At 43.2% G+C, this 14294-nt stretch overlaps 1 protein-coding gene across 1 annotated transcript in view; it reads right to left on the bottom strand.

Annotated features, from left to right (window-relative positions):
* akap9 (A kinase (PRKA) anchor protein 9) overlaps positions 1 to 14294 on the bottom strand; it is a 93757-nt gene that overhangs the window by 69687 nt on the left and 9776 nt on the right. The window contains exons 3-8 of the mRNA XM_056298324.1: positions 12099 to 12143; positions 11472 to 11531; positions 9814 to 9963; positions 6339 to 6494; positions 5973 to 6170; positions 2590 to 5505 (exon numbers count right to left, since the gene is read on the bottom strand). Coding sequence (XP_056154299.1) covers positions 2590 to 5505; positions 5973 to 6170; positions 6339 to 6494; positions 9814 to 9963; positions 11472 to 11531; positions 12099 to 12143 — 3525 coding nt within the window. The remainder of the gene's footprint in view (positions 1 to 2589; positions 5506 to 5972; positions 6171 to 6338; positions 6495 to 9813; positions 9964 to 11471; positions 11532 to 12098; positions 12144 to 14294) is intronic.

Raw genomic sequence — 14294 nt, 5'->3', positions numbered from 1 at the left:
ATTGAAACAAAAATATCCCACACTATAGACATTTCTCTGCAGGCTGAAGCGCCACCTGTCTTTCCACCAATGCCTGTCGTTGACGAAAATTAATGCATTATCATTTCGATGCAACGATACCCGGCATAACTTTGATATCCGTAGCAATACCAACAACACATTTCTAAGCAATTACTGGCCAATACTGACAGATTAACCGATATATTGTGTGGTTGCATAACTGAGTTTTTTCCCCAAACAGCAAGTAGTCTGTAAAACGACAGTGCCTTGTCAAAAGTAAGACAGCTTTAAAGCTGTTTTTATCCATCTGAAACATGGTAACGACTATTACAGTAGAACAATGCAGCAATACAGTTGTAACACAATGTAGGAGGCAGAGAGAAATGGACTTGTTGCAAATGATTTTCTAGGACGACAAACAAGGTGCAGCAATAATTGTCGCTTGTGTGCCATCAGCTCACCAGTAAATAGTCTGCAACCTTGTAAAAATAGGATCCTTGGACCAAAACTAACACAGGCAATCTAATGTGTTACAAACTTCTTCAAAATACATTGTAACACTGTTACTATGTTAATACTCGTAGCTTGTCCAACAGATGCATCGCCATCATCTTTTTTTCATGCTGGTGTTGTTTCCTACATGTACGTGTTTGCCGCTGCACCAGTTGGTGCGACCTGACCAAAAAATTTCAGCAACAGTACACGGAGACTGGAGAATCTCCAACCATGGTAAAGATGCCGGTTAGTATTATGTAATCTGAATGTATGGTTTAGATGGGTAAAAATAATGATTAATTATGGAAAGAAAGTCGAGGATTTTGGCTTTAAAAGTCTAGTATAATTTGTTGTCCAGTCCGGGAATAAGCCAGTCCCTTTACTATCTCGGTCGGCTCAACCAATTCAGTCTCCCCACTTCACCTAATGACATAGAGGACGGACATGCCACGGACCGGTGTTTATCATCATAAGTTATAGTGTAAAATTATTATTATCCAAGTGAATGAAGAAAAGTCACAACTCTTATATGAATAGACGCCTTGTATTAACCACAAAATAAACAATAAAAAAAACAAGATGGATAATTAAATTCATCTGTGTACCTCTGAATGAACAGCTGACATCAGAAACAGCTACAAAACTAATTCATATGAGTCAGTATTGTTCATTTCGTGTTATTCATTTTATTAGGCAGATCAAATCTTGGCCAGTCCCGGCATCAGAGGTTTTCCAAGATATTTAGACTACCAGCGTTGTCTGCTTTAAATAAGGAAATATACTTTTATACTTGCAGAGTGAGCAATGCTTGTCTGTTTCTTTGAAAACGTAAGCCACACATACGTAATGTCTGCTTACACCGTCAGCCTTGCTTGCGTTCCCTCCTCCCCTCAGGTGAACAGGGTGGCAATTGATGACGCAAAGCAAATTGTGATGCGAGTTGTCTGAAGTGAATATCGCATGAGAAAACGCGCTTGTGCATCGGAGGACTCGAGCACACTGCTTAGTTAGTATCAGATATTCAGAATATGAACAAACCCACACATGATTTGTTATTCACAAACGCAGATCTGAAACATTCAATACAAAGACATGCTATTATTTTCTTCAGATAAAAAGTGATCTTCATTTGTGCCTAGAAAAAGAAAATTGTGGTTTGCCACAATTGTTCATAAAATTTGATGAACAAGTGTAAATCATCTTCTCGGTATTTAACTATTGTTTATCTGCATTTGTTTCATTTTGAAACACATCTGATTCCAGACAGGAGTGACTGGGGTAAAATGATTTCTCACCTCAAACCCCTTACTCCCTGCAGGATGGAAAGAAACTACAATGTACACATTTCTACAAGACGGCAGTGCTTCACAACTATTAACAGACTGAAAGATGTCGTTTTAGCCCTTAAAAAAAAAAAAAGGTACATCATACATCATATCAGTTGTGAGGTTTAGCGGCATCTGCTGAAAGCTTTTCATAAATATTGCAGAATGGCTGAAAACAGTGGCCCTTTTAATGATGGAAATGAGATGTATATTGATAAGAATGTTCACGTTTAACAAGCACACACAGGCTGTGCATGCAGTCTGTCCCTGACAACCATGTTCCCACTCGATTTCCTCTTCACTTCAATAAGTGGTTTGCTCAAACAAAAAACCATAGGGATATCTTATGACCTAAGAGTCCGTCTGTGTTATTCAGTGTTACCTTTGAGAGCAAGCCTCTAGACAGGCAATTTGCAATCAAGACGGTCAGTCGCAAGAGAGAAAGAGAGACATTTCGGCACAAAACATTTCGAACATCGAAATCATATTTACGGCCGTGGTAACACCTTACTTAGGCTATGAATTCCTCCCACAAATGATCAGTGTTAAGATCAATTGTTGATAAGATAACACTGATACTAAACAATGATAGTATTGACTGTGATCGTGATAAATTTGAAGCAAGCACAATTGTATTTACTTCTCACATACAATAACAGTTGAAAAGCCTTTCAAACATGTTATTTCATCAGATTTATGAAAAACGGGAAGAAAAGGCAGTGGGGGCTGCCTCGGCTGAGAGTACTGCAGTAGATGCGTGAGTGCCTACCCGTTTGTTGATGTGGTCTCTGTCTCTCTGGTATCCATCAGTCGAATCCTCCTTACTGGCCCTCTGCTGCGAATGCAAAGTAACCTGGCTCTCCATCGAAACCTGCTCCCCGTGCTCTGCAGCACTCGCAGCCCTCTCTTCCTCCACTGATGGCTCCTCTTCCTCTTGCCTTTGTCTCTCTTCTCTTTTGTCTGGCAGAACAGTGTTTGATTTGCGCTCTTGCTTCGATCTCTGCCGTCTTTTGCGCCTGCTTGACCCTGAGGCTGTGGACTTCTGCGGGGAGGATCGTCCTTCAACAGGTCCCTCCCCTGAAAACTGGACTGCTGCTGGAGATGGAGTCTGCAAAAGCCTCTGGACTTCCAGGGCATGCCGAATGCTGTCTCGCTCTGCCTCAGTTGTTTGTAAAAGGGACTGGAGAGTCTCTACCTCCCCTTGTAAAGAAAGAATCTGGATGTGATGATCCTCAATTGAACAAACTGAGGCTACTGGCTGAGCAGTCGTCTCCCCTTGCTGAAGCTTAGCTTTGCTTTCAGCATTGTGCAATCTTGCCTGCTCTCTTATAATCTCTCGCTCCCCTTCCAGTTCTTTCTCCAGGCTATTATTTTGGGCCATGACTGCCTTATTTTCTTGTCTAACCGACATCAGCTCTCCTTCTAGTTGGCCCAATCTTTCCTTGGTAAAAATCAGTTGCTCTGTAACTTCAGAGAGCTGCACAGACAGGCTTTCATTCTCACTCATCGCAACACTGAGCTTCTCCATCAATTCAGTAGTATCTTTCTCTATAAAACCACTGCTGTCTTTGTATTCATCTTCTAGTTTAATAACTTTACGACCATCCTGAAGCTCCTGAATCTGTAACTGGAGGCTGGCAATTTTTGCCTCTAACTCAAGTGTCTCCTTCAGTGTCTTCGCTTCCAACTGTGTCTTTGCTTCAGTGAGGCACGTGTATTCCTCCTTAAGCTCCTGATAGTTCACATCAAAGTTTTTTTCAGCAAATGAGAAAGTAGTCTGCTGCTTTTCAAGTTCCTCCCTCAGCTGAACCATTTGTTGCTGTATTTGGTTGTTCTCCTCCATGAGGGATTCCATATCCTTATGTTTTGCCTCCAACTCTCTTTTCAAAGTGTTGTTTGATTCTATTAACACCTCCTGTTTGGTTACCTGCTCCATCAGTTTGTTCTTCCAAGACTCTTCTTTATCTTTTGACTGGTTTTCTAGTTTCTCTGTCTTCATCAGCAGTGCCTGAAATTCCTTCTCCATCCTAGCACGTTCAGCTCCTCCCTTTCTCAGTTCCTCAACCTCTACTTGAAGTTCTTGAAGTTGCTGGACCAGCTCATCTGCCTTGGAGCTGTGCAAAGATAGCTTCAGGTCCTCCTTCAGTGAAAGTATTTGGTGTAACAGTTCATCACGTTCTGTAACAAACCCCGCTTTCTCTCTCCCTAATAACTGCAACTGGTCTTCATAACAAATACGCAACTCTTCCAAAGCTCGGTCATGTTTGACAGAGGCTTCGTTTAGGAGATTTTCTGTATTGAGGTAGCTCTCCCTCTGTAGGTCTTCCCTGAGATGGGTGAGCTCCTCCTCATGGCTAAATAGAAGCTGTGTCCTCAGTCTCTCCAGCTCCGCTTCCTGTGACTCAGCCATGCGATCAAGAACAGCATCCTTTTCCCGCTCAAGCATCTCCAACTTGATCTTGTAGTTGGTTGTCTCAGACTCATGCTTTGTCTCTGCCTCTTGTGCAGCTTCCTCAGCAGTGGCCAGCTGAGACCTAAGGTTATCGACAGTATCCTGGAGGCGGTGCAATTCACCTTGTTGGCTTTCTTGAGAAACAAGTCTCTGAGAGGCCTTCTCCACTTTATCTTTAGCAGAATGGAGATCTTTGAGAAGATCTTCAACCTGAGCCTGCAGGTTGAGCTTCTCCTGAGCTACCTGACTCAGTTCATTAATGGCTTTATCTTGCATTGCCTGGGACTCTTGGAGCCTCTCTTGAAGCTCCATAACTGTAGCATTGAGGTCGTTTACCAGGCTAGTGGTAACACTAAGACTCTGAGGTGCCTCCTGGCTTCTTACTAGCTGAAGTTCAGCACGATGTTGCTCCAGCAACTGTTCTACTTGTGCTGCATGTTGAAAATTAAGCTCCTGCTTCATCTGCACAATTTGCTGACCATACATCTCATCTAACTCTGCCCTAAGAACCTCAAGCTTCTGGAGAGATTCCCTCTCTATCCTTTGGAGTGTGTCCATCTCAGACATGCTACCCTGGTGACAACGTTTCTGCAGGTCTTCTACTGTGCCCATTAGTTGCATGATCTCATTAGATGACATTCGCTCCTTCTGTCTGGAGGTCATAAGTTCACTCTTGCAGCTTTCCAACTCAATTTGCCCTTTCTCCAAGTCCAATCTACAACTAATCAACTCACCCTTACAGCTCTCTAAATCACCCTTGGTGCTTTCCATCTCATCCAGGCATCTTTCAAGCTCCAGCTCCTTAGAGGTCATTCGCTGGTGGAGGTCATTAAGATGTTTCTTAGAGGACTCCAGCTCATCTTCCAGCTGGGTAAGACAGCAATCACGTTCTGAAATTACCCTCTCCTGCTCTGCGATGATTAAGTCCTTCTCATCCAACTTCTGACCAACAATTTCTTGTGTGGTCCTTCCCACCTGAGAAAGCTCCTCCCTAAGCAGGGTCAGCGAGTGCTCATGTTCTGTAATTATTGCAATCTGTTCAGAAATCAGCAGATCTTTCTCCTGCAAGGTTTGTGCAACTGAATCCTGGACTTCTCTGCCCACAAGTGAAAGTTTTGCTGTTACGACTTTTAGGGACTGCTCTTGTTCCAACATAACTCTTTCCTGTTGGGCTATCAGCCGGTCTTTTTCATTAAACCTTTGTGCAAATGATTCTTCTGATTTTCTTCCTGCCTAATAAGAAAAGTATGCATTAGTAATACACACTGTCATGTTGACATAAAAATAATATATTGCCACTTAAATTGTAGAGGTCACTATTATAATTTATAATGCAGATCAATACAGTGCTAGCATCATTTCAAATGCAAGTTGAATTGTTTGAAAATTTTAATTTAATCAAGTGCCATTTTCTTGATAACTATGGAGTGATCTACCCTTTTACTTTATCCAAAGATATCTACACTTGTTTTAAATATGGTTTCATTTGTTTTAGTCTTTTTTTTCCTGGAAAAAAAGTAGAAATACTACATGCAATTGAGAGAACTGCTCATGGTTAAAACTATTTGTGTAACATTAAATGTGATGTTTATTTATTTATTTATTTGTTTGTTTGTTTGCCTTGAAGAAGACTGATGCCTCAAGGACGAAGCTGGCAGAAGCTAACACACATGTGCATACACCCTAGGCAGTCAGCTCACCATCTCCATCTCATTAAATTTGTGCTGGAGCTGGCTGATCTGCAGCAGCTGCTCATTGCTCCTCTCCTGGTACCCTTTGACCTGGGAGCTCAGATCCTCCAACTGCTGCTGGCACTGGACGAGCTGCTGCCTGGCCTGCAGAAGATCAGCTGCAGTGCTGCTGTGGCTGGTGTTCCTCAAAGTCTCACCTGCTTGCAGCTGTCATTGGGAGTAGAAACAGCAGATAGCCGCGTTCCAAAAGAATAACAAAATGAACATGCCCTGCCTACAATTATCCAAGTTCCTCATCGCAGACTAACAGCTGCTTTTGTATTAGCAAAATAACATATAGACAGTGAGACTGGAGAAATAAATAAAAGTCCATACCTGCTGGAACTGAATATGTAGTTTCTGACTTTGTTCTGTCATCTCCAGAAATTCTCTCATGATCTCGTCCTTCTCTTTGCGAGCCTGCTGTAGATTAGCAGTGAGCTGGGTGATGATGCCATCTCGCTGCTTCAAAGCAGCCTCAAAGTCCTGGAGCTGCAAGAATAGAACAAAATTAAAACAGCTGAAACAAAGGTAACAAAAATGTATTAATATTGACATGGCACAATGAATTTCCTCAAGGAGGAATAGCTCAAAGACAATAAAGCAATAGGAGGCCTTTTTTGGTGAGCGTGAAGCCAGGATTGTAAAGCACAAAGGTGCTGATGTTAAAGCAATGACTAGACCCTCAAATTATGTTGAAAACAGTTTTGTCTGTTCTCTTTTTATTTAAATTGCAAACATATCTTTAGCTTGAGCTCAAATGAGCACCCATGTGGCACGGCTGAGTGCTGTACTCAGATTCAAGATCATTAAAGAAATATAGTTAAACGATGTGAACGTTTTAATTTCAAGTCAATTCGCAGGATGACATATGATTGGAAATAGATGACGTTCTTAGAACACAGACAAAACTACATCCACTGACTATTCATTCACTCATTCATTCATTCATTCATCTTCAGCCGCTTCTCTGGGGTAGGGTCGCGGTGGCAGCAAGCTAAGTAGGGCACGCCACTAATTAATGTTTACAAATTGCTAGATTAATTTATAGGTATAATAAAGAATTTGCTATGTGTAGCATGCTTGAAACTACATCAAAGGCGTTATTGTAAATTGCTTAAGGAAGAAAAATTGAGTATAAATAAAGACCTAAATTCCAAGCTAAAGTATAAAATTATAGGCCCTGCTATAGTTTACATGCTGAGGCTGAAATCGGATTATGCTAGTTCAAAAGCATTGTATAAGAGTGGGGGCAATGTGATCATCAGATTAGCCTCTAAGGCTAAATGACAACCCTGTGCAGCAGTGAACGAAAACTTTAAATCAGAATCAGAATCATGTGTATTGGCCATGTAGGTTTGCACATACATGGAATTTGACTCAGGTTTCGTGGCTCTCTCAGTTTACTTAACATAGAATAACAACACTACAACACAACAATCTTCAGATATATACACACAACAATTGACTTATACAGACAAAATAAGAGTCGATAAAGTGCAATCGTACAGAGATTATATCAGAGATGTTGAAATAGATGTTAGCAGGTTACTTAAATACATGCCTGAGGTACATGCACATGACAGAGTGTACCAGTATACATACAATGTACAGTACAGTATATTTAAGTTTTTTAAATTTAGGTTTCCTTTATTAATCCCCTTGGGGAAATTCAGTTACTGTAAATTAACCCATCCTGGTTGTGATCTGTGTAGCTAGGAGCAGTGGGCTGCCGCCTTCATGCTGCGCCCGGGGACCAACTCCAGTTCTTTTCCCATTGCTTTGGTCAGGGGCACAGACAGGAGTATTAACCCTAACATGCATGTTTCTTTTGATGAAGGGGGAAACCGGAGCACCCGGAGAAAACCCACCACAGACATACGGGAGAACATGCAAAATCCACACAGAGGATGACCTGGGATGACCCCCAAGGTTGGACAACCCCAGGGTTTGAACCCAGGACCTTCTTGCTGTGAGGCGACAGCACCAACCACTGAGCCACCGTGTCACCAATATACAATCTATATAGAAAATGGTTGGATTTATTTGACAGCGTTCAGCGTTCAACTGAATGACAGTCCACGGAAAGAAACTGTTTCTATATCTGGCTGTTTTGGGGTACAGTGGTCTGTAGCGCATACCAGAGGGGAGGAGTTGGAACAGGTTATGATTAGGGTGTGATGGGTCTGCAGTGATGTTGCCTGCCCGTTTTCTGGTTCTGGAGGTGTATAAGTCCTTAATGGAGGGCAAGTTGGCACCATTGATTTTCTCTACAGACTTAACTGTCCGTTGTAGTCTGTCCCTGTCCTGTTTGGTGGTCGATCCAAACCAGAGAGTGATGGATGTGCAGAGGACAGACTGGATTACTGCAGTGTAGAACTGAATCAGCAGTTCCTGAGGCAGGTTGAATTTCTTCAGCTGGCAGAGAAAGTACATCCTCGGCTGAGCCTTTTTGATGATTGTGTCTATGTTGGACACCCACCTTGGGTCCTGGAAGATTGTGGAACCCAGAAATCTGTAGGTTTTCACCACAGACACAATGCTGTTGAGTATGGTGAAGTGGGGGGCAGTGTTGGGGGACTCCTGAAGTCCACTGTCATCTCCACTGTTGTGTTTTTTTAAAATATTTTTTTTGCATTTTCTACCTTTATTGGATAGTGATAGTAGAGCGAGAGCGAGAGCGAGAGAGAGAGAGAGAGAGAGAGAGACAGGAAAGGCAGGGGAGAGAGAGGGGATGACATACTGCAGTGGGCCTGGGCCAGATTCAAACCCAGGCCGCTGCAGTAAGGACTCAGCCTTATGTGGTATGCACTCTACCATGTGAGCCACTGGGACACCCCATCTCCACTGTTTTGAGCGTGTTCAGCTCCAGGTTATTAAGGCTACACCAGAGGGCCAGCTGACCAACCTCCCATCTATATGCAGACTCGTCACCATCCTGGACAAGGCCAATGATGGTTGTGTCATCCACAAACTTCAGGAGTTTAACAGACGGGTCAACTGAGGTGCAGTCATTTGTGCAGAGGGAGAAGAGCAGAGGGGAGAGCACACATCTCTGGGGGGGCGCCAGTGCGCATTGTCCAGGTACTGGATATGACTTTCCCCAGCCTCACCAGTTGCCTCCTGTCTATCAGGAAGTTTTTAGTCCACTGGCAAATGGGGGCCGGTACAGTAAGCCGGGTGAGTTTGGAGTGGAGGATATCTCAGACGATGGTGTTGAACGCTGCGCTTAAGTCCACAAACAGGACCCTTGCGTACGTCACTTGGGAATCGAAGTGCTGGAAGATGTAGTGCAATCCCATGTTGACTGTATCCTCCACTGACTTGTGGGTCGAGCAGGGGGACAGTGATTTCCTTCAGGTTGGCCAGCACCGGGTCTCTTGGAGGATTTCATGACCACGGACGTTAGGGCAATGGGCCTGAAGTCATTTAATCCTATGATACGGGGTTTCTTGGGGACCAGGATGATAGTGGAGCTCTTGAAGCAGGACAGAACTTGACTACGCTCCAGTGATCTGTTGAAGATCAGTGTGAAAATGGGGGCCAGCTGGTCAGCACAGACTTTCAGACAGGAGGGTGACACGCCATCCGGGCCCGGTGCCTTCCTGGTCTTCTGTCTCTGGAAGAGCTGGCGCACATCCTCAACACAGATCAAGAGCGCGGGTGGGGGTTCGGTGGGGAGGGGAGAGTGGCTGGCAGGGAGTGCAGTTGGTTTGTGTGTTGTGGCCGCAGAAGGTGATGGGTGTGAAAGTTTGCTTTTCGAACCTGCAGTAAAACCTAGCATTAAATTTAGCATTCATAAAACAGTTACCTGTTGTACTCCTTCTGTGCCAAAGGCAGACCTTAATTCCTCAAGCTCGCGGCTTAATTCCTCCACGGCTAGGGTCTTGGCAGCCAGTGCATCCTCTATATCCTGCATCCTGCCTTCCTTTGCCACCTGCTGCAGGACCTCAGCGTCCTCCTGGGTGGAGAGAATAGGAGCTAGCAGAGCATTTAACATGAAGAAACACTTTTAACAAGAGCAGGGTTTTAAGAGTGAGTTTAGCACTGAGCCAGGATCCAAAGAAGAACACAGCAGTTAGTTGCAGGAGGCAGATTAGTTAAGACTGAGCAGCAAACATGATATTAGTTTTGTACCATTTGCTAATGTGAATACTGTGTTATGTTGTGAAGAACCTAATGAAAAGGCTGTCATAGGGAAGGATAGAAAAGCACCAGTTGTAGCAGCCAAGAAACAAAAGTCATTCGATGACGTTTGGATGGTTTGCCAGGAGGGATTTGACAAGGCTTAGGAAACTGAAGCAACATGTACTCAGCCAATCATTCATATTATACCTTTTATATTTCTAATGTCAAAAGCAGAGTGCTTACTAAATTGAATGTTTTTGACACAAATGGCCATTTACACAGAGTTCGCCTTGACATCCGAATAAAAATCCCTTGAAATGTATGCTTGAATTTTGCAGTAAACTTAAAACTGAAAGATTCCCTTATATTAATGCAAGCTCTTCCTCTGGGTGCTCCGGTTTCCTCCCACAGTCCAAAGACATGTAGGTCAGGTGAATTGGCCATACTAAACTGCCCCTAGGTAAGAAGGTATGTGTGTGTGTGTGTATGTCGGCACTGTGTGATGGCCTGTCTCCCCGCCTGTCGCCCAATGACTGCTGGGATAGGCTCCAGCATCCCCGCGACCCTGACAGCAGGGTAAGCGGTTCGGATAAGGGATGGATGGATGGATGGATTAATGCAAGCTCAAAACACGACCATAAATCATCTTACAGTTAGTGTCTGTTAGGCGTTAAAATTGTCAAGAAGATTCAATTCCTGATTTTTAATAAGCAAAAAGAAAAAATCTAATTTCAAAAATGAGTTAAATTTCCAAAAATAAAATAAACTGTTACTGGTATTAATATTTGTCCAGCCCTAACAGATACACTGAATAATTGGCAGCTTGCTTTATACACTAGTTTCCTTCCCTTGCACCTCGCTGTATGTTTATCTATCCAGACTGTATCTTGAGGGTATCTCCTCCCCCGGTTCTGACAATACCTGACCGATGCCCAAGTAGCTCATTCTGTAACGCCTCTCCTCCCCTCTTCTCCTGCCACTTTAAGTCTCCCCTCTTATTTTCTCCTGCCCTCCCTTTCCCGCTCGCTCCCCCTCCAGCTAAAATGTAAGCCCTGTTCTTACTCACTGTACCATTTGTGCTGTAAAAATGGCCATTTGAAAGATAACCAGGCATCTTTGCCGCTTCTCCACAGTACTCCAGCTTTGAAATTAGACCCATATGTTGGCACAAACTGAATCCCGATGAGGTAACGCCACTCATAAAAGACTTGGTTAGTGGGTTACAGGAAACCTCATTGATTCACCACAGAATGAAGAAAACAAATTCGGAGTTAAGTGCAGCAGAAAGGGGATTTGCTAGCAGAGTTGTAAGTGAAGAATTGCTTCACCAATTTACTATACCCAGACAAAATCCTTGGAGGACTTCATTAGGTTCCCAGTCATCTCATGGCACCCGTTTACCTGGTAATTCACAGTTCTGTCCATTAAAGGTTAAGATTTGTGTACAATGGAAACTACCTCCTGATTTAAGAGGTAATAGTTAGCTGGCTTGCTATTAGAAAGTATTTCTGCTTACTGACATGTTCCTCCCAAGAAATTTCAAAATGTTGATTTTACTACGACCAAAGTACGGGCAAAGTTTTCTCTTGAAATATTATCACACCAGTAAGCATAAATATGTGAAAGTAATAAATCGAGTTTTTGACAGCACTGTTCACTGTTGTGTCCTCCCTAAATGTTTCTTTGTGCTGCTGAATTTTCATTTTACCTCCATTTTTAATCAACTCCAGTGTACGGAGCTTCTGTACCCTTGTTATTAATCAAAATTAATCACATACAGCTAGCTAGCTGTGTTGTGTCCGGTTAAACTGCATCAAACAAGATACAGGACACTACCCAGCCAAACCCACTGGAATCTCTTCCCCAAGAAGATGATAATCGATGTTTAAGGAAGTATTGTAATGTTTCTGTTGGGCGAAAACAATTGCAGAAATTCTTTGACACGTTATCAGAGAAAACCCATCTCACCTCAGAGGAATAGTCTTCAGCCGTGGTGGACACCTCACTCTCCGGCTGCAAAAGAAGAAAGCAAAAAAGGATGTCATCAACATTATATGGGCAAACATTAATCATAATGGTGGTGGCTCAGTTCCTAGGCTGTACCGGTGGTATCTGGAGACTTCTTAGTGTCCTCCTCATCATATTCTTCATATATCTTATAATTCCATTAAAATTCTGTTATCCTCTTTCAATGCTGTATTCTGTAAATTGTGTTTTATTCTGTACACACAACATCCATTGCACGTCTGTCTGTCTTGGGAGGGATATCCCTCCTCTGTTGTTTCCCTTGAGGTTTCTTCCTATTTTTTCTCCCTGTTAAAGGTTTTTTTTTTTTAGAGTTGTTCCTTATCCGATGCGAGGGTCTAAGGACAGGAAAACCTGAGACAAATTTGTAATTTGTGATCTCCATCCATCCATTGGCCGAACCGCTTATCCTGCTCTCAGGGTCACGGGGATGCTGGAGCCTATCCCAGCAGTCATTTGGCAGCAGGCGGGGAGACACCTTGGACAGACTGCCAGGTCATCACAGGGCCAACCTAATTGACTTGACTTGACTAAAGGTGAAAGTGAAGAGGCAGTGCTTAACTCCTCTTGTAGGAGGTTCCAGTGTGTAGTCTTCATAGCAAAGGCATGGTCACCCATAGAGAAAGCACAGACAACAAGGAGGTGCTACTCTGAAGGACTGTAAAAACAACATAATGTTGGTCAATGGTTACAACTGAACTAAACCTAATCTAAGGCAAACATGGGGATGTGTAGAAGCTAATATGTGACTGGGAAAGGACATGTTCCAACTTGTCTTTTGAAAAGGGTAGTTCTCAGTCCTCTTTTCATAACTTAACACAACATGCAATGATATAAGGATCAATCATCCATCCATCCTTTATCCAAGAAACTTATCCGAATTTGGGTCACGGGATGCTGGAGCCTATCCCAGCAGTCATTGGGCAGCAGGTGGGGAGACACCCTGGACAGGCCACCAGTCAATCACAGGGCCAACACATTCACACCTAGGGACAATTTAGTATGACCGATCCATCTGACCTACATGTCTTTGGACTGTGGGAGGAAACTGGAGCCCCCAGAAGAAACCCATGCAGCCACAGGGAGAACATGCAAACTCCATACAGAGGACGACCTGGGATGACCTCCAAGGTTGGACAACCCCGGGGCTCGAACCCAGGACCATCTTGCTGTGAGGCGACCATGCTAACCACTGCGCCATCGTGTCGCCACATGTAATCTAAGTGCTGATAAAAGAGCCAACTAGCATGAAAATACATTTTTTCATTTCATAGGACCTTTAGGACTGGATCACAAGAACCTTTGTCTGCCTCACATTAAACAACTGCCTGGTCCCTTAAAACTGGTGCATGCAGATTTCTGTATGATTTTTTTTTTTATGATCTTGAAAATTTGCCTGTTCGATCATTCAATAGTAAGGTTCAATCATTTCAATGTAATTCTATGTCTGCCCTATTAACCAGTAACGTGCAGTGAGGCCCATGGCTGGGTAGGCACAAGACGGCAAGCAAGAGGGTGGGAGGGAGTCAAAATACATCCGTTCAAAAAAAGCGAGGCAGGTTAGCGATGTGCCTCATCGTTGATACTGAGACACTGCAAGAACAGACTACACACGTGCAAAACTCCGAAACTGTTTGCTTTCATTCCACAAGCCAGAGAGAGGCACAAGCAGACTCTGCCTCAGCAGCCTGCATTCACAAATGCTAGCTTTAGGGGCAAGCCATCCTGAATAGGGCATGCCTTTTATTGATAAAACAACAAGTTTTACATGATTTATTTAACTATTTTTTGCAACAATCTTAACAAATTAAAGTTAAAAAATAATAAATAAATAATAAATGTTTTTGTAACTATCATATTTCTTTTTTTTTCTTTTTCCTTATTAGCCTGAGTGAGGCAGTGCCTACCCTGCCTCCCCTGACTGCACATCACTGCTATTAACCTATATCAGATGCAGACATCCCTGCATGGCAACCCTCTAGGGGCACCTACTTTTTCCAGACACCACCTTTCTTAATCCGGGGATAACGACTGCAATCAATTCTATTTTAGGGCTAATTTCAGGAAAAAAATTTAAATCCCCATCCAGCCATGATGGAAGACAAATAACAGGTTTTAACGCAGGAATGTACACCATGC

The sequence above is a fragment of the Lampris incognitus genome, chromosome 18 (assembly GCF_029633865.1).
Source record: "Lampris incognitus isolate fLamInc1 chromosome 18, fLamInc1.hap2, whole genome shotgun sequence".
NCBI classification, from domain to species: Eukaryota; Metazoa; Chordata; class Actinopteri; order Lampriformes; family Lampridae; genus Lampris; species Lampris incognitus.
The sequence above is the reverse complement of the archived record's forward strand: the minus strand, read 5'-3'. Positions and strand labels throughout refer to the sequence as shown.